The sequence below is a fragment of the Plutella xylostella genome, chromosome 14, assembly GCF_932276165.1.
Source record: "Plutella xylostella chromosome 14, ilPluXylo3.1, whole genome shotgun sequence".
NCBI lineage: Eukaryota > Metazoa > Arthropoda > Insecta > Lepidoptera > Plutellidae > Plutella > Plutella xylostella.
Genome location: NC_063994.1, coordinates 877,206 through 904,035, shown reverse-complemented (window position 1 = coordinate 904,035; position 26,830 = coordinate 877,206). Strand labels below are relative to the sequence as shown.

Sequence of the window (26,830 nt, the reverse complement as noted above, 5' to 3'; positions counted from 1 at the left end):
TAAATTTAAGGTTTTGTGGTTTCTCATTTAGCATTGGATCCTTCTGATCGACAGGGTATCCCCTTGTTCCCGGTTTATTGGAGCATGAATAATCTACTAAGTATTCGATCAATAGTTATGTAAATAATAAATAATAATAGGGATGGTCGTTGATTTTTGATAATTTCTGGGGATCTTGTTGGCTAATCATCTGAGTCATTTTACACTCACACACACAGACATATTGAGGTGATGATCGGAATTTCCTTTTACAATTTTTTCATCGTTTAAATTCTATGAATTTGATATTTGCGAAAATAAAGGGTGGTGTATATTATTGTGTATATTTTTTCCATATCTCAATTATATAATATACTTGCGATACTACAAAAATATAAGGGGTTGAATGTAATGTTCCATCGATGCCGAAACATTAACTATTTCGCAAATAATGAATTTAAACTACGACTGGATGTTCCGAGGGATTTGTTGCGCTTTGGAAGGGTTTTCCCGTGGGATTTTTGGAAAAGTTGTCTATTAAATCATTCAGGGTGTCGGCTAACTTCGTGCCAAGCTTCGTTGTACCAATTTCGGATCACAGAATAATCAAGATAATTATTCTGAGTGTAGGTGAGCCTTAATATTGATATCGGCGAGTTGAGGGTAGAGGATAATATCCACGTAAGCGAGCAGCGCGTGGGCACTTTTCACTTTTTTGTGAGCAGCCGTGGTGAGCAGACGGTCAGATGGAGGGAGTGATCGGTGCCGTGGGAGCTTGAGGACCAGGCGCGTGGAGCCGAGGCGGAACACCGTGTGCGAAGCTAAGTCACCTTTCTACTCGTATTTACTTTTTGTCTCTCGTATATGATTGAGAAGTTATACCTACACTTTATTTCTTGAAGGACGCTAACCCACGGCTGCAATTTCCATCACACTGGTATAGGGATTAGATAGGTACACTAAAGGTCTTCTACCTCGCTCATTCAGTATTTAGCTAGCTAGAGAAAAACCTACACATTACACATTCCCTTATTTTAGCTTTGGTTCAACTTATTTTAGTTTAGAATAGGGACTTCTGGATAGATACAAATAGGCAGAAGCGGGCTGGTGATGATGATGATTATCAAATAACTAAAACCTGACAATAGATCTCACTTAAAAAATAATAAATTCTTATCAAATAAAAAATATACACCTACCTTCAAATTTGTTCTATGGTTCTTTGTTCAAATTATTGATTTTTCATTAGGTAAATAAATACTTCTATAGAATCTATGCTATAGTAATTATTCAAAGAATAAAGTAGATACATACTTAAATAAACTTTTCAAAGATGATTTATTGTAGTATCTATATGGCAGAGAAGATTATTTGACTTTGAGTTTAAAAACAAGTAACAGCGCAGGGAAAGAATTGATTGACGGAGAAATTTACTCTAATAAGTGTCAAGATATCACAAATAAGGGTCCTAGATACTTAAACTAAATCATTTCTGGTCCTATATTGCTCAATAAATACAAATAGCTTGAAGGTAGATCAGATTCCTGTCCAATTTGCATATTTTCAGAAAGTTATGTAAATTCTTACCCATAGAAGTGTTTGTTTCCTTGTTAAATCAATAAATTCTAATGTAAATAAAGATAGCACGGATATAGTAGGAATAAAGTTAGCTAGGATATATTTATTACAACTATTTATAATATATTTGAATAAGTTTATATAATATTCACTATTTCATAACAATTATCCTATATTCCAATAAGATCAAAGAATATTCACTATTTCATATTATATATTTAATCTTTTAAAATAATACCTAAATCACTTCCCACTTGGCTACAAAATTAGAGTCATATTATTATATTTTCAAATACTTATCTATTATGAAATTCATGATTTAATAAAGTTACTATACTGTAAATTATTGAACTATTCTAGTTTCAGTTAATTTATGATTATAAATATGATTGTCCCTTTAGCTTTGACAACATGTATTCATGTTGATTTATTTACATGAAATAAATATAAAACATGTAAATATATAAGGTTAGGAGCAAGGGAAGTGATTAATAAGTTGGTCGGAGGAATGTCCAAGTCAATGGTTGTGTTCCACGAGGGCTCCGATTGAATATTTGCTATTATTTATCTATTTTAGAGTCTTATATATTGATTCAATCGGGTGTAGTGATCAAGGCCTACAAAGCGTATGGAGGGGCTTCCCTTATTAACCAACACCAAAAAACATTATTATCTATATTATTATCTTTATGTACTTACCTGTAAATATGTATTTATCGTACAAATAAAAGTTATACATTAAAGTTGTAGTATATAGGTCAATAATTATAGACAGGTAGGAAGTATGTAATCAGTTCTAGGTCATAGTTTTATTTAATTCATTATCTTTCGTTTATTGGGTTACAACACAACGTAGGGTTTCCCTGGATGTTTCATGGCCAATTCAAAGCAGTATTTGTTTCACTTTTATTTCACTCAAGTAAGTTTTGTTGTAGTTTCAAATATCTTCTTAGTAAATCCAATAGGTAGGAGTTAAGTAGGCAGGCGGTAGGGCGAAACGTTACACCATGATATACAATCACATAGGTACTCTAAAAATAACACGGTATTCAGAAAAGTAATAAATTATAACGACTGAACAAAAAAATGTTTAAGTACTTTTTTTTTCTTATGGTTATTGAAAGGTTTAACATTTGAGACATCTGTTGGTAATTGGTTAAATAATTTAGGCACAAGATAATTTTTGGTTCTAGACCCATACACATTGTTGACGCGGGGTACCGAGAGCCGTCGTAAAGAGCACCCAGTTGCCAGATACCTGAAATATTAATAAAAATATTATGTTTATTGTTACAGTTGTGAAATTGCAAAAAAGATGGAAGGGAATCCGCGACGCCTACGTCAAGGATAGGAACAAAAAAGCAAGAGTGGCTCCAGTGCATCTACTTCTAAAGAATATTTGTATTCACCTTTGCTATCTTGAATACTAGTACTCAAATTCGTCCATTGAAAACTCCGCCACCAACAATATCAGACGATGAGAATACAAATACAATAAACATAGACGATGATAATACAACTAATCTTACAAAAAGGAAGAAAAAATGTAATGAAGCTGAGGATAAAATGATTACAAAATTAATGTAAAGGATGGACGAGAGGATGAATAGAGACAAAAGAAGTGGTGAAAGTGAACCCGAATATAACTTTGCATTGTCCCTAGTAGAAGATTTAAAATCAATTCACCCTGACTATAAAATGGATGCGGAAATGGAGATTATGGGAGTTTAAAAAAAGTATAAGCACATGTCTAACAGCTATCCTCCAAACTATCAAGGATATTATACAAGTCCAGAGCCACCCCGAAATAATTCATTGCGACCAATTAATTCTCCACCAAGTGTTTTTGGTGAAAGCAGCACTGAAGATACAATTTATAGTGATTTATTTTCAGAATAAGAATTTTCGTAAATCTTGGTTAGCTACCTCCTTTTATTGTGAAATAGGTATAGGTAAATAGGTATCGATAATGTAAAACCACCGTAACATTGTCAATGTAACTAATAAATAATAAACAGATTTACATAATTATAGAAGTATGTACTTATTGATAATTATATCCTATTTATTAAATATAAAATACATACCTTATAGTAATTAAGAGCCTTTCCTCAGGTGACACTGATAATCTCAAATGCGTATCTTCATGTTTTAAGTCAGCTTGCACTCATAAAATGTAGGTCTTGACATTCGGAGGTACTCGCGATTTTTTTTTGGATTATTTTTTATTCGTTTGCTAACACAAAGTAGTCGCTCTCTTGCAGTCGATTAATTGATAATGGGCCCTCCCAAATACGTCGATGCTTTCGTTTTCGTCTCCTGCGTCTTCGTAGTTACAAAAGCAACAGCAGTGTTTCCTCGTCGGAATCCATTTTGCAACTAAGTGTACTTTACGTCGTAAACTCGCTGCAAACACGCCACGAAAACGTTGCGTATCCGCGACGTTAACGCGACGTCTACGCTTTGCAGCCGTGACGTGTTCGTGGCGTTTTCGCTGCGTACCAGCTCCGCCCCCAATTCGCTCGCAAACCGCTAGTATGATATGGCTCAAGATAAAAGGTATCGCTATCGTACGTATCGGACCAAACGGCTTTACATATATGAATAACAAATAATAAATTAACTATGATAAATCAAAGGTCTTAAAAAAGGGCACATAGTAAGCCGAAATGTTAGAGAAAAAAATATGGCTCTACAATATAAACTATTTATTAGAAACTTTGTTACAAACAAAAGTCGTAGGACAAAAGTTGTACAGAATAACCCCCTCAGTCACCCCCTTTCGGCTTAATATACCACTGTATATTATTATGATTCATCAAATGAAATTTACCTCAAACTGGGCTGTATCAGTGCTGTAATAAGGTCCATCTGCCGACATTAGCAGGTAGAAGTAAAACAGAGTAACCGTGGGCGACCTGAACGGTGAATTGAGAAGGTCCTGAGGATCCCACTCGAAGTCTTCTTCACAATCGTAAGTGCATAGGCAGGGGGTTTCGCACATGTAGACAAACATTGCCATGGACTGCTCTATGCAATACCTCAGGGCATACTGTAATTCCAATCGTAAGGTCAATCTTCTTAGCGTGGCGGTGAAAAACACAGGAGCTGAAGTAGGGTTTGTCACTGTGGTGAAAGGATTTGTTGCCAGTCGTTTAAAATATAGAAAGGCCTGCTTTCTTGTCGCCTACACCACGACGCCACCTCGACTCTCGTGCATTAAGGAGTGCGTAAAATGCTCACTTTATCTGTACCAAGTAGTAAAGTAAAATGGACTAACTTGCATGCGAAATCTGACCAGCTGCATAAAGCGATACAGTTTGCTGACAATATAAAATTCCCACTTCTTCTCGTATATATTAAACGATCTGTAACGAATGCACTCGTAAATGTAATGGGAGATAAGTGTAATATGGGTATAGGTAGGTAACTCTAAAGTCTGTTTTTTATCTCAGATATTCTACGACACTTATTCGCGGAACAAACCACTGTATATGAACCGTTCAGAATCCGTCAATTTAGTATCCGAGAAAAAAAAACAGACTTTACAATTATTATTTTTTTATTCTCATTAGCTATGTATGGATTTTTACGAATGTCTTACCCTTTCCCGACATCCCGGAAAGACATCCGGATGGCGTGTGCAATGTTATTCAACCAGGAGATATTTAGATATTTCAACATCTGCAACACAAGTTTCAAATCTTACAGACCACACCAATGTATCGCTCAGCCAGCAAGAAGATATCGAAGAGAAATGAATACCATTGTAGTCGTGTGTTGTTGGGCTGCATCGAATTCGGCCAAACTTACATTTCTGCCGTAATTTGAAGTGAAAAACAGCATTGATTCCACCTGAGAGTATTATTATTGTATTGTAAGTACGATAAAGATTATTGTAATCATTATATTATTAACTAATCATAGCCATTCTAAGAGTTACCTTTAAACATTCATCCACAACTAAATGAATGCAGGAAACAGACTCCGATAGTACATATAGTGAGTACCACTGATTGTATTTCACTCTGCCAGGAAAGTCATCCATAAGGCAAGGATAACAACCTGCAAATATAATTAAATATTCACGGACCAACATTTTTCTTAAAAAGGTATGCAAAACGTTTTTCATACGTCTGATAGAAGGTGTTGTGTGCTTGGTTGCGATAACTCAAGTAAATGCTTCTGTTTAGTTCTATATTAAATCTTTAAACTTTAATATTTTTTCCGTGAGGTAACCGATTTTGCAACGACAATGCAACACTACACCAGTTTCCTGACCCTGATAAGGATGTGGCTTCATTTCGTACTTGTCTGTGGGCTATTGGCGGTGACATGTTGGCACTGGATAACCACACAATCCATAAATAAATATAATATGATGATGACGACGATTACAGTAGCTGAGTTATGGATACTATCGATAAACCTTTAAAAACCGAAAAGTACTAAGCATAAACTGGAAGAAGTTAGCTTAGTGCATTTACACGATAGAAGAAGACCTTTAAAAAACCTGCCTTTTGAAAAATGGTTTCTCTTTGACAAAAGAACGGGATCTGAGACAATCGAACATGAGGTTGACTATTTAAGTTAATTTTGTTCTGCATCAACACACAGTCATACACACTTCTGGTCTGTATTTACCACTTCCTTTTTCTTGTGTCATGTATTAGTGGAACAAATAAATAATACATATCTATCTAGCAATCGATAAACTTTCAGAAGTTACCTGCCCCTTGTAATCTTTGAAACATTTTACAAACGGCGAATATTTAGTATGTAAAACTGCCAGTTATTGGCCAACTAAGCGGATTGGCCACTTCAAAGCTGAATAATTTCATACAGATTAAACCAAAATTTACAGATGATGTATGAATGTAATCTAGAAAAGCTACTTTTGCCTGTCAATAAATCAATAATTTTTTTAAGAAACTATAACCGATAAAAAAAAATATTTTATTGCAATCCTGTGTAAAATTGCAGTTATTGGCCAAAAAAATCACTTACCGGCCATCCATGGGCTGGTTATTGGCCACAAGAAATAATTGTATAAAAAAGCATTAAACCTCTAAAAGAAATTAAAGTTGTCTCCTTTAAAAAAACTTTGTCTACGACCAGACTAGCACAGAAAGTGTCTGCAACCAGCCGGCAGCCTAAACAAATACATCTGCAAGCAGCCGGCCAGCCTAAAGAAACCATAGACACATAGAAGATACTCTGTGACGTTTGCCGCCAACCGGCGACAGTGACTTTTCTTTTTCACTTCTTTTTTAACCTTAAAACTTTTAACACGATTCTTTTATACAACTTTTGCAAGAACTTAATTATTAAGATATACATGTAGAAACCTGCCAATAAACCAATATTCTGTTAAGTAAAGCTGAGTTACATCATTTAATCCAAGAACAACCTCAAGATTAAACATTTGGTGACCCTACGACGCGATGAACGTGATCTCGATACTGGACCCTTGATCCTGGAATTTGGGAAGCGACAGCAGGAGGGCATATCCGAGGGAAGTACGCTCGTTTCCAACTTCTATTTCGTATCACAACAATACAAAAATTGCTTCTTTTTGTTCTAATTTCGTCTTTTCAACTCAGCGTCGCTTGACTTTTCAATCTAGGTTTCAAATTCTTTCTAACACTTCTACATCAGTATTTTGGGCTAATTCGTGAGTAATACTCAAAGCATCATCTATTTCTATCATTGGATACATCTTTTAATATGCTTGAGTTCCCAAAATACAATATTTCTTCACTTAAATACTAAAACAAACTTGTGTCAATTACCTAAGTATTTTTTTCCAATTTAACTGTTCCCATCAAATAACTTTAATTTTCTAAAGATACTCACATAGATATGCCGACTAATTTCAGCGCCATCGACCTCTGGGAGTAATCCTGTGAGAGTGGGAATCTGGTACCTGAGTCATCGCAGTCATCCTTCATTAGTGGGTGCCTACAGCTACAGCCTGCCTTCAGCTGCTAGCACATGATTATATCTGTGCTCACGAGGTTGTACTCATTGCTTCTTTTATATACATAAAATAGGAGGTACAAGGTACCTACCTAGCTTCTTCATCTTGATAATTAAACATTGTTTGCGCCTACAAAGATGACTTCTGAGTATAAAGAGCTAATTAAAAAGCGGGGACAGATTAAATCGCGAATAACTTTATTTGAAAAGCATTTATCATCACTTCTTTGTGACTTAGAGAGTGTGACAAAATTACAAATAGCTGAATTAACATTACGTTTAACAAAACTGCAAGATTTGTCCAATCAATTCGATGAGACACAATTAATGTTGGAGACATTGGAGGAGGGTGAAGTAGAGAAACAGATGCTCGAACGAGAGGAGACCGAGAACCGTCTGTTCAGTCTCATGGCAAAAGCACAAGAATTAATAGATAATTTCAACGAATCTAATAACAAATCTTCATCCTCATCTCAATGTAACTCAGGTCAGAGTAACATTAAGTTACCGCCGCTCAAAATATCTTCTTTCAATGGTGATACAAACAAATGGCTAGAATTTCATGGCATGTACTTGTCTTTGATACACAACAATGAATCTATTGATAACATCAGTAAATTTCAATACTTGAAGAGTTATGTAGAGGGCCCCGCCTTGGCTTTAATAAGTTCAGTGACCGTGAGTTCAGACAACTATTTAATAGCATGGTCTCTGTTGTGCGATAGGTACAACAACAAAAGGATACTGATAAATGAGCATATTAAGTGCTTATTTACATTAGAACCTCTTTCTAAGGAATCCGATCGTGGCTTGCGCAACCTAGTTGACACAATAACAAAAAATCTGAGTGCTTTAAACATTCTGGGCGAGCCAACATCTAGTTGGGATACTTTAATTATACACATGGCCTCATCAAAGTTAGATTCAATCACAAATCGAGCTTGGGAAGATTTCCGTAGCAACTTGGACTCACCAACGTTAGCCGACTTCTTTGATTTTATACGTCAACGTGCAACAGTTTTAGAAACAGTACAGGCCAGCAAAGCTGTCAAAGTAGAAAAACAACAGGTTCATCCATTCACAAAGTCAAAATCCTTTGTGGCCTCTTCTTCTGGCGGGTCAACTCAAGTTCAAGGTCAAGACCAATCTCAAGGTCAAGGTTATTTTCAAAGTCAAGGTCAAGGACAAATATGTTGCTTATATTGCAAGCAAAATCACAAACTATATGAATGCCTGAAATTCAAAGCATTACCGGTGGAAGAACGAGCTGCAAAGGTTTTTGAATGGAAAATATGCAACAATTGTTTCCGTCGTGGCCACTCTTCTTATCAATGCAGGCTCGGTGGCTGCCGCATCTGTAGGCGAAAACACAACACAATGTTACATAAACAATCATCTCTTCCACACGCACAACCAGCACAACAAGTACAACAAAGACAATCACTACAACAAGCTGAGAGTTCTGGATCTACATCTCTAATAACTACAAACAAAAATTCAATCCAGAACGATCAGACTTCTTCTGATGAACAAATAGACAATTCAAGGGTGATTTCTATGTCTGCTGTCTCCTCCAACCCAGCTCTTCTGTCTACGGCTTTGGTGGAGGTTACAAACAATGACAAAAAATACACTCTGAGGGCTCTGCTTGACAGCGGAAGTCAATCATCTTTTATAACGGAGGCTGCTCGCGCCAAGATTGGTGCAACTTCAATTAAGGAGCAACTCAAATGCATCTCTGGTCTTAACAATGCCACACTAAACATAACGGAACATTGCAAATTAAAAATAAAGTCATTACATAACTCATTCACCGCTCCGGTCAAGTGCTATGTGCTTCCTATGATTACAGACCGGTTGCCCCAAATGGATATCAAAGTGAATGAGTTGAATATCCCCACAAGCATCATCTTAGCTGATCCCACATTTTATATTTCTGGTGAAATTGATTTGCTATTGGGAGCAGACATCTTCTGGGATATTATTAGTTCCGCAAAAATCAAATTAGGTTTTAATAAGCCTCTTCTTCATGAAACCCAGTTAGGTTGGGTAGTTGCTGGCCCCATGGGAGGGAAATACATAAATTCACAACATACTGTAACTTCAGTAAAGACATTCAACAGCAACTTACAAAGTTTTGGGAACTCGAAGATGTTCCACCATCAGAGAAAATTGAGTCTGCGGATGACAATTTTTGCGAGAAACATTTCAACGATACTACCTATCGCGATAACGATGGTAGATTTTGCGTGACTATGCCGTTACGTGAATCATCCGATGTATTAGGTGAATCCTATAATATAGCCGAAAAACGGTTATTTCAAATGGAACGAAAAATGCGGAACAATTCTTCTCTACGTCAGGAATACAACAAGTTCATGCATGAATATGAAAGTCTAGGGCATATGACTGAAATATCTGATTCTACATCTGGGTACTACTTACCACACCATGCTGTTATTAAGGAGAGTAGTACGTCCACAAAAGTTCGTGCAGTTTTTGACGCCAGTGCAGTGACGTCATCGGGCAAATCGCTAAACGATATACAACACGTTGGCCCAGTCGTACAAGATGACTTATTTTCGATTTTACTGCGTTTTAGGCAGCATCAATATGTAGTCACCGGTGACATAGAGAAAATGTATCGACAGGTGGCATTAAATCCGGGTCAACGACACTTGCAACAGATTTTATGGCGCGATAGTGAAGACAAACCAATCAAGATATTTCAGCTCAATACCGTAACATATGGTACGGCTTCAGCCCCTTTCCTAAGCACTAGATGCTTACTTCAGCTAGCAAAAGAATGTACTGACGACAAGGTTTCTGAATCCATAAAGCACGATTTTTACATTGATGACTATATAACAGGAAGCCACTCCGAAGAGGAGCTAAGGCACACCCTAACTTCTGTAACAGAAATTCTTCAATCCGCATGTTTTCCGTTGCGAAAATTTAGAACAAATACACCATCAATATTTAAAAACTTCGAAAACTTCATTGACCCCAAAGATCTCGATTTAAATTCGCAAGCAGGTACATTAGGACTTCAATGGGACCCTGCAGATGATGTGTTTAAATTCCCAATGAACCTAGATTATTCATCTAAATACAAAGCGTTCCATCTTATCAGACTCATCCAAGCTGTTTGATCCGCTAGGTTTGCTAAGTCTGTGTACAATCACGCCAAAGATCATCTTGCAGAGGTTGTGGATGACAAAGTTAGTTTGGGATGATCCCATTCCTTCAGAAATAGAAGCAGTTTGGCGTAAATTTCTATTAAGTTTACAAAATCTGACAACAATTTCCATACCGCGGTATGTACTTATCAAGGAGCCTACTAGTGTTGAGCTACATTCATTTTGTGACGCATCTCAAGATGCTTATGCGGTATGGGTCTACTTACGATCTATCGACATCTCCGGTCAGGTTCAAGTAAAATTATTGTGTGCAAAATCTAAGGTCGCTCCTGTAAAGACGCAGACTATACCACGGTTAGAGTTATGTGGTGCTGTGCTATCGGTCCGGTTAGTCTCAAAAATATTGCAATCACTCAGACTAACCATAAGCAAACAATATTATTGGACTGATTCTACGGTAGTACTTAGTTGGATAGGTTCGCAACCGGGTGACTTGAAGTCATTCGTCTCCAATCGAGTTGCAGATGTTCGGCGGCTCACGGCGTCTGGATCATGGAGGCATGTCCCGGGTATACATAATCCGGCAGACTTAGCATCGCGGGGTATGGATCCAAGGCAAATGCAGGGGGCCACGGTATGGTGGGGAGGTCCACAATTCTTGTCCGAAAGTGATTCATATTGGCCCGAAGGCATCATTCTTCCTGTGGGGGTGCCTGAAAAAAGAGCTTACAATACTAAACTTAAATCTAAAGCTAAAGAAAAATACACTACTACTACTACATGCACTACAACTACAAATACTACGACTACAAAAACTAACTACAAGACAATCAAATTAGTAAACTTTGATAAACATAGTGACTTTACATTGCTATTGAGAAGTACAGCTTACCTGCTTAGATTTGTACACTTTTCAAAAGATCCAGTAACAGGCCACTTAACTACAACTGAATTAGATAGGTCGTTACATACTTTAGTAAAACAACATCAAACAGAATGTTTCAAGGACGAAATACAATTGTTGTTAAACAATAAACAATTACCTGGCAAGTCACGATTGGTTTCCTTAAACCCATTCCTTGATGAGGAAGGCATTCTCCGCGTAGGCGGACGTATACAAAGTTCAGCCGAACCTTACAATAAAAAACATCCTATAATATTAGACTCAAATCATAACTTCACGAAACTTCTTTTCGCTCATGAACATATTAAACTATTACATGGCGGACCCAATCATTTACTTACCAGTTTAAGACAAACTTACTGGCCCATCTCTGGAAGAATTTTAGCTAGAACAACCGTTAATAATTGTCGTATCTGTCGCATTTTAAAAGCTCAATCAATTAATCCAGTGATGGGAAATTTGCCAACTTCCAGAGTCACACCTAACTATCCATTTCAAGTATCAGGTGTTGATTTCGCAGGTCCCTTTCCCATACGAGATCGCAGAGGCCGCGGTTGTAAATTTTCAAAGGCATACTTATGTCTCTTCGTGTGTTTTTCAACAAAGGCACTCCATCTAGAAGTTGCCTCAGACCTGAGCACAGAGGTTTTCATTCTTTGTCTCAGACGTTTTGCATCTCGTAGAGGTAAGCCTACGACAATATTCTGCGATAATGGTACCAACTTTGTAGGCGCAAACAATGAATTAGCAAGATTTTTGAAAACATGCAATGAATCCATCTCAAGCTTTGCTGCCAACGAAGGTATCACATTCAAATTCTCACCGGCTTACTCTCCCCACTTTGGAGGGCTTTGGGAGGCAGGCGTTAAATCCGCTAAATTTCATTTAATACGCATGATAGGTAACAATCATATGACGTTTGAGGAGATTACAACGTTATTCGTTCAAATAGAAGCAATTTTAAATTCGCGACCGCTTACTCCTTTATCGTCAGATCCGACCGACCTTTATCCATTAACTCCGGCGCACTTCCTGATCGGTCGGCCATTAACCTCGCTACCATCACCAGCACTAATAGACGTCCAGCCAAACAGATTAAGCCACTATCAGCTGATCGAACAAACCAGACAACACTTTTGGGATCGCTGGCGTCACGAATTCCTATGCGAGCTACAGCAAAGATCAAAATGGCGTATCAATCAAGGCCAGATACAAATCGGTGACATGGTCATCTTGAAAGAAGCCAACTTACCTCCACTTCAATGGCGCCTGGGTCGCATTCAGCAACTACATCCAGGACAAGACGGCGTCGCTCGAGTCGCAGATGTACTAACCACAAGAGGAACGGTTCGACGAGCCATAAGAAACATGTGCCCACTGCCGATGACGAGAGCTGAAGACTCGAGTACTCGAAACCCCACAGATTTCGAGGGGGGGAGATTGTCTACGACCAGACTAGCACAGAAAGTGTCTGCAACCAGCCGGCAGCCTAAACAAATACATCTGCAAGCAGCCGGCCAGCCTAAAGAAACCATAGACACATAGAAGATACTCTGTGACGTTTGCCGCCAACCGGCGACAGTGACTTTTCTTTTTCACTTCTTCTTTAACCTTAAAACTTTTAACACGATTCTTTTATACAACTTTTGCAAGAACTTAATTATTAAGATATACATGTAGAAACCTGCCAATAAACCAATATTCTGTTAAGTAAAGCTGAGTTACATCATTTAATCCAAGAACAACCTCAAGATTAAACAACTTAATTATAATCAGTTCTTCTTCTTCTTTAGAATAATATTAACCATGGCTAAAATTCAAAAACAAAAACATTAAATTTTCTAAGAATAAAATACTAGGAACATAACATTTACAATCAGTCTCATAAAAACAATAAAAAATATAGAAAATCAACAAACATACGAAAGATATCGACTACCTTATTATCAAAATTATCAATAGCCTAGTTTTTTGGCTTCTTCTCGAAAAGCTGCAAACAAGTTGTCCACCTCGCCTTCAGATGAGTCTGTATTGCTCTCGCGGTAACACAAATGACATAAAAATGAATCGTCTTCCTCTTCTGGTACATGCATTCTATGACTTGATGGAATACAATTATAATGGTACTTTTTTGAACATAGATTGCATTCAATTATTCTCTTTTTAATTTGACACAAGCAAGAATCACAGCAAGCAGTTTTATTAATGTTTTATTACAGTTTTATTTACAGTTTTATTAATGACGCCCTTTCTCTTGATTGACCAGCTGATGCCAAGCTGACCTGTTTCTTAACCAGCTTTTCTTTTTTCTTTGGTACAGCGTTTTCCTTATGTGACTTTTATTCTTCCCGTAATCGTTTCCGTTCTTCTTTAGCTTCTTCTTCTTCTTGCTTTTTTAAGTGCTTTGACCTCATCTTTTCAACATACTCATCCGATGTAAGTGCAAATGGCAACCTTTCTATCTGACGCTTTCCCTGCCTCTTTGGTAAATTTGGTGTCTTCTTTTTTAAGTACTCAGACAGTAATCAGTTTATCCCGAGGAATCGGTCGCGATGGACCTGGTAGCACTTCCACTAAAGCTTGCTGATCAACACTATTACTTACAGCTATGATCGATTCTTTTTTAGTTTCCTGATTTTCTATATGTATCTCAAGACTATCTATGACGTTTCCTTTCAGTTCACCCGTCTGATCGTCAAGAATCACATTATTATCTTCATGAATGCTACCATTCCTACTAGTCTGAACATGAAGAATCATATCATTATCTTCATGAATGCTACCATTCCTACTCTGTCCAAATGTTGCATGATTGTTGGCTGAGGATGCATTAAATTTTTTCCAAAGCATATAAATAGACAGAAAATCATCTGTTTCAAGTTCAATATTTAAATGTCCGTCAAATACTCCTTGACATTTGTTTACATTCCAAGCTCCTATAGTATCGCAGAAATCGGCGTAGCTCAGGAATCTGAGATGTGCTTCTGGTAAGCTTGGTATTGTATCGTCGGACGTTGATTGTTTGGCAATGCATTTAGAGTAATCAACATTATCGGGCTGGAATGGATGCAAACCACAAATACGGAAACCATTTATTAATGTCTCAGGCTTTGCACATGACGCAACGACTTTTTTCAGTAATGGTGCAAACTTTTCTTTTGTCAAGCTGACCTGATGATTGTTCTCTGCATACCACTCGTGCAGGGCCTTTTTCCAGGCTACCTTGATAGGTCTGAATGCGGCTACGTCTGCGGGCTGTAAAATCCGAGTTGCATTTGGATACAGTGCGATTAAATGGATTTGTAAACTTCGGCACAGCTCAGCTACTTCCATTGTTATGTGAGTCTTATGTCCATCAACAAACAATACCACCGGCAGTTGGATCTTTTTCTCTAATAGTTCTTTATAGAAACAATGGCAATGAAATCATAGAAAACTGCGGCGGTCATCCATCCTGTATCACTTCTGCCAATTCCCCATCCAGATGGAACGCTCAGAGTAACCTTGTCAGGTATCCTTTTGTATGGATATATGATCATCGGGTGGCAAACTTGACCAGACGCAGAGAAGGTAAACATGACTAAGATTTTTTTTTGCTGGTGCTTTTTCAATTTGATACACATTTTTGGACCCTTTCTCAGCTAGAACTTTTCCAGACTTAGGGCATGTTGAAACCCGTTTCATCTGCGTTAAAAATACGAGTTGGGTCTTTAACCACATCTGTAAGGCCTTCTTCAATAAAATATTGTTGAATTTCTGAAAACCATTTTCTTATGTCTTCTTCGGAAACGCAGGAACTCGCATTAGTTACTCCTTCAGAAGTGCGGGAGGTTATGTTCGGGTTGCGCTTCAAGAAGGACTTAAACCAAGTTTCTCCTGGTAAGTTTTAAGTGATTTCTTTAGCATATAAATATGCTAAAGAAATCACTTAAATTGCGTTCAATCACCAATAATGTCAATTTTGAAGAAATGTGTTTCGTTAAGAAATACGTTACTCAGAAGCGCACACGCGGAAGTCCGACCGCCAACTGTCAGAAAAAGGCGGCATAGTTTGGCACTTTTTTTCATAGTGGCAAAAAATGGTACTAAAATCAAAATCAGTTAGGTAACTAAGTTCTATTAAAAAAAACAGATGGCAGGTGATGCCTCATTCCTTATTTTATGATTTTTAAGTTTATAGTGGCCAGTAACTAACGATGGCTAATAACCAATTGATTTACCTAAATTATATCTTTCATCAATGACTAAAAAAAACTATTTCTTGACGAACTTTTTTTCAAATAAAAACTTACAATATTCTGGTACACGCCACACGTACTCTGGAGTTGGTTCATTAATAAAATTGTAAGATGTAGGATATATCTGCATAGTGTAGAGGATAACCATCTTCCCTTGCATTTTTGCATACAGATTTTCTGCCTGAGAAAAAATTGGTCACAATAATATTAATAATTACGTATATGCTATGTGTTAGGTAAACTAGGTAGAGTTTGATTTCAAAATCAACTTACTTCTTGACGAAGAATATTTAGCTGAACTTCGTCTGGTACAATCTTTTTGTTCAAACGAACTAATCCCATAATCTGTTCCATCCAATTACTAGGAATCTCCGGTAACGCGTGCAACATCAGGCAATCCAAATATAAGTAGAACCTAAAATGTAATAACAATTCTAGGAGGACTATTTTATGAGGGTTTATTTTTTTGCACTTTGGTGACAGAGCTCATTCTTACGATTTTCATAAAGTAGGTAATCCTAAAAAAGTGGACTTATTATTATAACATCTGAGGTACAGAATGAATAGCGATTAAATTTAAGTCAGGTAGCCGTATCGATACCGGTAGTATCTCGCTGGAATTCAATAAAATGCCGTGTTGTAATAGGAAAATACCTTTCAATATTGAATAGTGTTGGGGCCATGGGCATCTGGGGTCAAGGAACTTCGTGGGTACACTTGCAAACAGCTGACAGACAGGTACACATGATTGTAACTCCCTCCCACCTTCCCTATCCTAAAAGGAAACTGCCGGTAGATGAACAACTAGCTGGTGTCATCTGCCAACCTCAACGGTCAACCCCCCTCGGCCACTTCTATCATCGCCACGTTACGAGTCGGTCGACACACGCACTTGTCCCGCCACTCCCGCGTTCCTAGAAGCACTTATTCGCCGCGTACTACACCGTATCGAAGCCCTACGCCGCGCAAAGGATCCTCAGCACATCAAGCTGTTGGAGAACGATTGGGAAACTGAAGAGGTCAAAACACATTTGCCCAGCCGGACAGCCGTTCCTGCAAGGTCAGTTTTACTTCCTTCACATCTCATTCCTTTTCACAACAAATAAACTTTCAATAGTATATCGGTGTAACATGTAACTGAGATATCTAAACCTATATTGTATTGATCCTATACCTTATATTATTCTCAACCTCGTTTCGATGGTCGACAGCGAATTTGATTCTTTGTACGAAGGTTTCTGGATCATCGGCTTTGAACATGAGTCTTATGCGAGGTATGTCGAAACGCCGCTTGGTGCCATCCAACGCCATGATGTGCCATTTATCAGTGATCTTATCGAAGCTAAACACTGCTGCGTTGGTCCACTGAAAACATTTCGTTTTATTTCAGTCAGCGCTGTCTATTAAATACTTATTCAAATTAATGAATGTTTCAGGAATGAGTTAGTTGCTGCAAACAACTACTAAAGATGCAACAGCAATACTATCGATTAATTAATAGTTGTACTAATAGTATAATCAATTTTTTCCGTGGATAACCGGGTTATCATGAGCAACTAACTATAAGTTACTAAATTTACTAACATCGTATATATTATTGAATATCTGAATCTTGTCTCCTCCATAAATCTTTTTGGTTTTAGTCTCGTCCCGAGGGATATAGGCGAGGCCCGGGCACGGGTGCTGCTCTCCCTCGATCAGTCCCAGGCCCATCCATTCTTCAGGAGTCCTGAAGACATCATATATATATATCTCGCAGGCATCTGGTTCAATCTCCTTTTTGGTTGAATCACTAGCGCGTTCATTGGATGGCGCTACTCAATTGTATGACTAGGCCGAACGTTGATTGTACAAGCGTCACAAAACGTCCAACTAGTTAGCGGACTTAAAATCAGTCAGGTGATGAATAAAACAAATATGGCGTCTAACAGGCTAACAGCTGACACAAAAAGCACCTATATTGTTATTTATTTCAAATAAATTTGCTTTAAAATGCGTTATTTGTTTTAAAATAGTGTGACAACATGGATTTACGCATTATTACGCTGCAGGCGGATTAGTTTGAAAGAAAAAAATGTGGCGAAACTGGATAGTTATGAACAACAATATCAAGGTACGTTTATTGTTTAGTTAATTTGTGAGATGAGAACTTTATAACATAGTCTTTTTGTTGACTCTTGTCTGGTCATGTTCATCCTAACCAGACATTACAGAATTGCTATACTATATCCCATTCAACGACTTCGCTATTATGACGTTCAGTCAAAACGTTGGATGTTACAGTCAACCACTTGACGAGTTGTTCTTTAGTCATACAACCGAGTAGCGTCATCCAATGTACGGGCTAGTGGTTCAATCAAAAAGGAGATTAAACCAGATGCCCCACATATAATATTATTATTACATTATTACAGACGGGTATTTGTAAATATACCTGCAATCGAAGTCCGTATTATCAAATATTTCAAGATCCAATTTTGGATATGGGCTGTATAAACTGTAGTATTCTTCATCAGTCAAGTCGTATTCGGACGGTGGTAGCAACCAAAACGGCTGGATGCCATACGAACGCAGCATTTTCTACAATTTTTTTATTTTCTAAATCCCTTTTGCGTGCACGCAACCTCACTGAAAGGGTGTTTTTAATAGCGTGCGGATTTAATCACGCACGCGGGGTTGTCCCGCACACGTAACGAAACCCGCAAGTATTATTATCATACAACTATTTATTGTAATTATTGGAATCCGCACGCGGGAAAATGGCGTCAGATCCCGCATGCTTGATGAAATCCGCACGCTATTAAAACACCCAAAGATTTTAATGGATTATTCGTTGCGCGACCCATAGAAATCCATCCAATGTGCTGCAACTTCATGTCGTCATGAAGACAGCACGCGAAGGACTAGCACCGGGCCCAATTAAGACGTGACAAAAGTTTTGCAGCGCGCTCACTCTCATTGCGCAGCCGCGTGTTTTGAAACTATACAAGGCCAGAACGCAGAGGTTGGGTCTGTTCGCGTATATTTTCAAATTAAAATAGTGCCATGATTTACTTGAAAGTATACAAGGTCATTACACACTAATCGCGTTTATTTTCAAGTAAGTTGGGCCAACATTATGGCTTGAAAATATACTAGTATATTTTTAAGTGCCAAGCGGCAATGCGAGCGCTTGAACTACACGTGATTAGTTACCAGGTAGCCCTTTTGAATTGTCGCTCTCTCTTTCTTTCATGTGAAATAGTAATAGGTCTATTGCTTTCTAAAAATTGCATCATCATTCCGCACTTGGCATTGTTTTCGTAGCGTGTTTTTTGTTTACATCGTACAGTTAAAAAGTAAATGGATTTTGATTAAACTATAGAACTGTTGTAAAAAGTAAAAATGATCTCAGAAGAGGGTGTAGAACAATTCATAAAAGACAATTACGGTGAATTCAAAACTTGATGAAAAATATATCTGGAATAGGTCTATAGGGTAATACCCACTACACTCACAAGCAATGAATAAGTCCAAGTAGCAAAAAGTCAACACCAAATGACCCCAATCAAGCAATGTGCGTAATAGCAATGTATATTATCAAGAATGATTCAGTAAATCCCAACTTGAAAGTATACGCGATTAGTACGCACTAATCGTGTGTATTTTAAAGTAAAATATCATTTTTTCCAACTTGAACACTATGGGTGCGTTCTGGCCTTGTATAGTTTCAAAACACGCTGCGGAGCCTCATGAGCGAGCGCGACGGAGAAATTTCGTCACTTCTTAATTGCGCCCCGTGCTTGCCCTTCAGTAGCCACATGCCTATTAAACTTAAATTACGGATTATATTCTTTTTGTGTAGCCCAACCATTAGGTCTAGCTGAGGCCAAAGAACCTTAACACTTGAAGCCAATCAATTGACCTCGGCCTTCTTCATCTAAACACTAGCGAATACCTGGACTGTCACTCTAGCTTCACAAAAACGAACGAACTATAAGAATAGCTGTTATTGAATCTGCCACAAATCACTTTTAAAACAAGATAAGAATCTTATAGAATCCAGGCTAGTAAGATATAGAAGTTAATTTAATTTCCGCTAGAAACGGCAATTATTGGCAGAAAATAATAATTGGTAGTAAGATATAGAAGTTAATTTAATTTCCGCTAGAAACGGCAATTATTGGCAGAAAATAATAATTGGTAAGTCTATTTTTATCAGCATGGCATGCGGATATCATCACGCACGCTGGATGGCACGCCATTTTCCCGCGTCTCGCGTGCATATCCCACGCGTTACAATGAATATTAGTATGAACGCGTGCGGGACAATTCCGCCTGCGTGATCAAATCCGCATGTTGTATAATAACTATTAGGAGATAGGTTCTAAAAATTTCAATAATGAATGAGTGATTGTCCGGACACTCATTGGAAAAACGTTGTTGAATGATAAGAACAGTAGTAGTAGTTACCACAGAATAATAACAAGTACCTAGTACTTACTTTGATATTGACGGCAAGAAACTTACGCCTCAACCTCTCTATCTTGACGAGTCTCGGCATTTCCTTCGGCAATACCACATTTAGGAACTGCAGCTTCGGCACAAAAGTTTCAAACGGGAATTTCTAAAATTAATATTTTTTTATTTATTTACTTAATTATACTTTAATTGCACAATTTACAATGTTGATAATCTCTAGGGTGTTGCAAATGGTTATAGTAAGCCGAAAATTCATGAATCAGAGGGTTATTCCGATAATTTTATGTAAATCTGCAAAACCAAAATGTACTTTTCTTTAGAAGTTTTGATGGTCACATGAATTTTTATTATGAGGCAGAGAATTTATTTTTTCATGAATTTGCAAAAGTCCTAGTTGTTCAGGATTACTCCTTGAGTCATCAGATATGTCCTGAGAATTTCCACTTACTCTACCACTGTCACACCCTATACAAGTATAAAACATTGACTTTCAGGCTTAAAGCATTATCGCTTTTACTAGTGGCTGTACTCAATAGACCCAAATCAATAGGTCGAAACATATTTATCTTAACACATCATAGTAGTATAGACATTTAGGTTTGGATTAAGTAAAAAAAAACCTTTTGCCACGTCATATCGAGCGCTACTGGAGGTCCTTACTAGGTATGTATGGTATTCTATTCTATTCTCAGTGGGGGTGTAAGTACCTGCACCTGGCTCTCTCGAGTGAAACCTTTGTGCATATCCCCAAGGTCTAAACTGCCTTCTAAGCTTGGACCATTTCCCACCACGCTGGTCCACTGCGGGTTGGTGGGTTTTTCATATCTAGATGTGCTAGGTATGGTATAAAATAATATAATATAATGCCCTTACTATAGAGTCGTCATCGGGATACGTGGTCCAACGTCCAGGCGGCAGCAGCAGTTTCGGTCTCTGAGGCTTCGGTAGAGACACTAACATGGGGGCTAGCTTGTCTGTCTTCGCCTGTGTATAAACAATTTAGCCATAGTACAGACACACTTTTAGGAATAATTAGGTATTAAAATAAAACAAAAAGTTTTTTTTACAAAAACAAAAACGGAGTTACGTTGCGGTGGGAGCAGGACATCATCATCACTTAGGGGGTAGCCTTCTTTCCCCCTAAATATTTTTTAATAATTTCCCCTTAAATCCTAAGCTTATATGCCACCGACCGAATGGCGTAGTGGTTAGTGACCCTGACTACTGAGCCGATGGTCCCGGGTTCGATTCCCGGCTGGGGCAGATATTTGTTCCCGGGTCTTGGATGTACCCGTAAAATGGCAATAGGCCCGCCCCCTATTACATTGGGACTAACATAACACTCTGGCGAAAAGTGGGTGCAGCAATGCACCTCTGCCTACCCCGCAAGGGAGTACATTAGTACAAGGCGTGAGTGCGTGTTTTTTATATCCCATTCCACGGGGAAAGACATCTGACAGAACCCTTATTACATTCGAATAAGGGTAGTTTTTGTTTGTATCAGATGTCTTTCCCCATGGAATGGTATATAGATTCTAAATGTTTGTCCATATAAACGATTTATAACCAAAATTTACCTGTAAAATCAACTTCATTCGTTTTTTGGCACAGGTCTCTCGGGGTTGATCATCTCTGGTCATCTCAGAAACTAATTCAGAGTAGTACCCCCGCTTCGGCGCCGCATCCCTTGATATGTTATCGTAAATGATGTCGTGTTGTCGTATTTTCTTGCGTTTAGGATTCATTTCAACTGAACTGCTTTCAACGGCCTTTTCAATATAAGCTCCTTTATTAATTTGAAATGAAATCAATTTTGTTATTTATTTCTATGATTTGATTACAAATTGACAGAATTGACAGTGATCGAGATAAAAAAAAGTTACGAGTAATATGCGGCCTTTTTGTGATAAAGGGGAATATCCGAAAAAATTCGACAACGCTCATAATTTTTCTGATGATATAAATAACCCTCCGTATCATCCTAAAAAAATCACAGATTTTTTCTATGCGTTAGTAATTTTATAAAAATAAAAACATTTCAAGTTTCACAAAACGGGGATTCTACGGACTTTAGGACTTTTTCCATCGTCTCAATGAGCAATAAAAAAAAATATGACAGGCGTCACATTAGCGTTAGCTTTTTACATACTCTTTGGTCACAAGTCTATCCATAGCAAATCCATAGATCCTCAGACCAACTACAAATAGACTTGCAATCGCCGTGTCCACTTTTCTCTTTCTCACTCAAACCATACATGTTGCCGACAAAAAAATAAAACCTCAATATGGGGAAATTTAACTTATCATAATAACAAAAACAAAACTTGAGTATATCGTCGGTTGATAGTAAAAAGACACTAAGGCTAATTTTTCAATAGCCAGATAAAAGTTTTGCTGGGGAATAATTTTGATGCCACCCACCCAGATTTATCTGAATATTGAAAAATCAGCCTTCGTGAGTTTTTCCTGTCAACCGACGATATAAGAAAAAATAACTTTACTCATAATATAATAAATAAGTATTTGATTTCAATATAATTATTTAATATACACAAACTGAGTGGATTGTATGATTCATTGTCTTCGTCCAATCGAGACAACCCTCTTCAAAATGTGCCGAACACAATTTTTGTATATTTCTTTGGTTCCCAATTTGTGCAACCGGTAACGTCTATTCATTTTCTTGATATTTTTTTTCTGTCGGAAACCTATGAAGCAGAGATAAATGGATGAGCATGGGCATTATAATCGTGGGCCAAATATGTGATGGGGTTTTTTTTTAAAGGAAACACGTATTTCGTATCAATACAATAAACTTTATATTATACAGAAGAAATCACACGTAGAAGAAAAAAAACGAAACGAACGTTTCCTCACAATGAGAGGCACCTCATTTGAAAGAGGAGAATGACTTCTACAAAATATAATCTTCACAAAAACCGAATTCGTGCGCCCCATTTGTAAACCCAACCCGAGTCCGTTACAATTTCTAGTATTTTCTTTGCATACTATAATATTTGTGGATAAAATAAATTTTCAATAACTTGCAACACCATGTGATTTGTTATTATATGGTACCTCGTAATTTTTACTTAAAATTGATACTAAAAGACCTTACAGTATTAAAATTGGTATCGTTTTATATTAAAATCAAGCCAATAGATAGTACTATAGTAAATGTAAGCTTGTTAAACTTAATAATTCTACCAGCAAACCTACAGGAGGATACAACGATATCATGCTAATGCATCCTTTCACCGCCGATCACTTGCTATTTTTTTGTCTGCGGAATGCGACAGCGCGCGTTCGCATGCGGCAGCACGTGGTAGCACAGGCGGAACAAATGCGATTCCGCGCTGTCAGATATGGTCCAACACGAGTGTGTCAAGACTGTCAAGACAATGTCGAGTTGCCTATCGTGCCGACTCGTACCACCACCAAAGACATTGTACTCTACTAATTAGTGCTGAACTGTGCACGAAAAAAAAATGTTTAACAAATCTTTAATTACACCTAAAGCCAGGTCCAGACATGTATCATTTGCCCGATCCGATAACCGTTTCCGTATCGTTGACGCGTATCATGATCGCATATGTGACCGGTTAGTGATACGCGTATCATGATTCGCAATATCGATACGCCGTTATGATACGGCCCGTCCCATGTCGAGTCGGTTTTTGTCCTATCATCAAAGGAATTATGACGTATTGTGAAGATACGGATATAGAGCAAATCGGAGGCGTCCACAACTTGATACGGCGCTTGATACAATACGTAGATACGATCGGGCATGTAGATACACTGGATACATGTCTGTTCCCAGCTTAAGGTGACTATTTTTTGTTTGTAAGCGGTAGCTAGTCAAAAACGGTCATGGCGAGAGGGCATCCGCTGGTTGTGTGTCCTTGTCTGACGTCTTGCCAGCTCAACTAATCATTGGGTTTCGTAGAAATGGTGGAAAAAAATATATTTTTATTTTTCATGATTTACTAAAAAGCAAGATTAATATACTTTCAAAACGTTTTTAAATATTTTACAGTTACTATCGTTAATAAATCAATTCTTTTTATTTTAAAAATAATTATTACTGAGTAACAGTAATATTTAAATGTTAGGGCCTGGTAATAAGATGGCGGTTTGCTCACTTGGTTGATCCTCAAAGCCTCGATTCGCGATTTTATTGTGTAAATTTCTATCTTAGAATTAGGCTTGGCTAGGGGTGAGTGAAATACATGTATTTTATAATGTATGTACGGTCAGGAGCAAAGAAACCTGACCCCCCTCTCTTACTAACAATGCTTCTGAGAGGGGTCTGGTTTATCTGCCCCTTACTGTACCTATTTAATAATAATAATAATAATAATAGGTAACAGACCTACTTACAGTCCTACATAACTCCTTTAAAACTGATCTAATTATAGTTTAAGGTAATACGGCAGATCCTGACGTCAAAACGTTTTGGACGAATTTGGCTGTACAGCTCAATACTCTAGGTTGCTCCAGGAACATCCGGTAGTGGCAACGCGTATGTATCTTGACATTTTAAATGTATGAATTAGGTTAAGATACCATAAATAGGTAGATAAGTATTCTTTATTTGTGCACAAAAACGAAACATTTAGTTTTTTTAAATACTGTCCTTTTTGTTACAGAGGAACACCCTCACAATGACCCTCTGACAGAGGATTACTGCAATCTGTTAGAGGAAGTCCCCTCAAGTAAGAGGCGTGGGGAGGACCTACACCTCCAACTGTGTAACTGGTGGAGTGACACCCTCACGAATGGTTTAAAAACCCAAAAGAAAGAAATTAAAGAAAAATACTTGTTGCCGGACATTTGCAAGGCCCTTGAATGAGGAGGATAAAATTGCTGTGAACGATCTTCTTCGATTCCTTATTTGTGCACAAAAACGGAACACATTTCTGGTAGAGCAGCTGGGTTTGACGATCAGGAAACGCCGTTAGTTAGTACTCTTTTAAAATACAATTTTATTATGTACACAAAAAAAACACACGCACTCACACCTTGTACTAATGTACTCCCTTGCGGGGTAGGCAGAGGTGCATTGCTGCACCCACTTTTCGCCAGAGTGTTATGTTAGTCCCAATGTAATAGGGGGCGGGCCTATTGCCATTATACGGGCACATCCAAGACCCGAGAACAAATATCTGTGTTTAAACAAATATCTGCCCCAGCCGGGAATCGAACCCGGGTACATCGGCTCAGTAGTCAGGGTCACTAACCACTACGCCATTCGGTCGTCTAAATTAACAATTTTATTATGTACTTAAACAAAATAGAAATATTTGTTCCAGACACATGGCAATACACCCGGTACGTCCGACTACTTACCAGTGTTGCCGCAACGAAGTTCTCAGAGCGCACATATCCAGCGTTGAAAACGTACATTTGGGGTTAAATACTGTTACAGATTAGTTAATACGTAAGTAGTAAATAGGAGAGGCCTATGTCCAACAGTGGACTACAGAAGGCTGAGAGAGAGAAGTAGTAAATACATAGGTATCGTTGTTACAGGCCGGCATATCGAAAGACTTTGGGTTATTGGGTTTATCGAGGACGACGAACCCGTTAGACGGTTCAGAGGCCATAAGGCTTAAGTGGTGTGGCCTGGCAATACGACGAGGTCAGCTGAGGATTTTTAGCTGCCCTTAATTAAAAAAAAACATGTGAAAGTAGGCACCACAACTCATGCAGAGCGTATGATTTCATTAGCGACCTCGGGTACCATAGAATAGTAAACTATTGGGACCCGGACAACCCCAGATGGAACCCACACCCAGCGTATAGAGTCCCAGTGGAGAGTAGTCAAAACATTTTATAAGAAAGACAATTACAACAATGTACAACACTTCAGTCATCAAAAACCGTACAACTTTAACCAACGTCATTTGTTGGACCTATGATTTAGTCCAATCAATGGCCGTGGGTGAATTATTAGCTAAAACCGGCGCTCTCACCAGTGTGTCAACAGAGATGCAGTACATGCTCCAATCAACGACACAGGAGGTAGCCATCTGCACGGCTGGATTCTCCAAGATAAACTCAGCCTTATTACAAATGAACTCGGCAGGGATTCCCGTAGGGAAGACACCAGCAGCTGCCGACTACACGTTCGAGAAGAGCGTGACAGCTGTAGATGAAAGTTCCTGTATCACACCTACTGCATACTCCCACAAAAAGCTGACCATGTTGTTGGGGCGGGCAACAATTCCTGCGGAAAAGATCCCCACTGCCATTCGCCTCCTGGAGAATGGGACAGTACGATCATTCTCAAGGATCCTCCCTGAGTTCAACCCCCATGCCACTGTGAGCGAGTAAAAAAAAGTATTGAAATATGGCTAGTTTTTTTTTATTTTCGGTTTTAAACATGAAAGGAGAACGGCAGTGGGCGTACCGCCTTTTTTTTGGAGCGTTTCAGAACCATGTTTTCACCATTTATTAATACAGTGTAGATAAGGTATTTCCAGTATTTACAATATTTTTAGAAGTCGGGGGAAAAGAAAAAATGATAAATGAAGAATATTTAAATC

General features: G+C 38.0%; 1 protein-coding gene across 1 annotated transcript in view; it reads right to left on the bottom strand.

Annotated features, from left to right (window-relative positions):
• The window catches only part of LOC105385858 (dynein axonemal heavy chain 1), a 145,698-nt gene extending 123,251 nt beyond the window's left edge, over window positions 1–22,447 (bottom strand). Inside the window, exons 1-13 of the mRNA XM_048625339.1 lie at window positions 21,857–22,447; window positions 21,153–21,263; window positions 20,302–20,424; window positions 18,253–18,398; window positions 17,403–17,547; window positions 16,993–17,183; window positions 16,092–16,233; window positions 15,873–15,999; window positions 5,501–5,622; window positions 5,323–5,412; window positions 5,162–5,241; window positions 4,838–4,925; window positions 4,391–4,609 (exon numbers count right to left, since the gene is read on the bottom strand). Of these exons, the coding sequence (XP_048481296.1) occupies window positions 4,391–4,609; window positions 4,838–4,925; window positions 5,162–5,241; window positions 5,323–5,412; window positions 5,501–5,622; window positions 15,873–15,999; window positions 16,092–16,233; window positions 16,993–17,183; window positions 17,403–17,547; window positions 18,253–18,398; window positions 20,302–20,424; window positions 21,153–21,263; window positions 21,857–22,024 (1,752 nt within the window). The 5' untranslated portion in view covers window positions 22,025–22,447. The remainder of the gene's footprint in view (window positions 1–4,390; window positions 4,610–4,837; window positions 4,926–5,161; window positions 5,242–5,322; window positions 5,413–5,500; window positions 5,623–15,872; window positions 16,000–16,091; window positions 16,234–16,992; window positions 17,184–17,402; window positions 17,548–18,252; window positions 18,399–20,301; window positions 20,425–21,152; window positions 21,264–21,856) is intronic.
• Window positions 22,448–26,830: the final 4,383 nt, after the last annotated feature.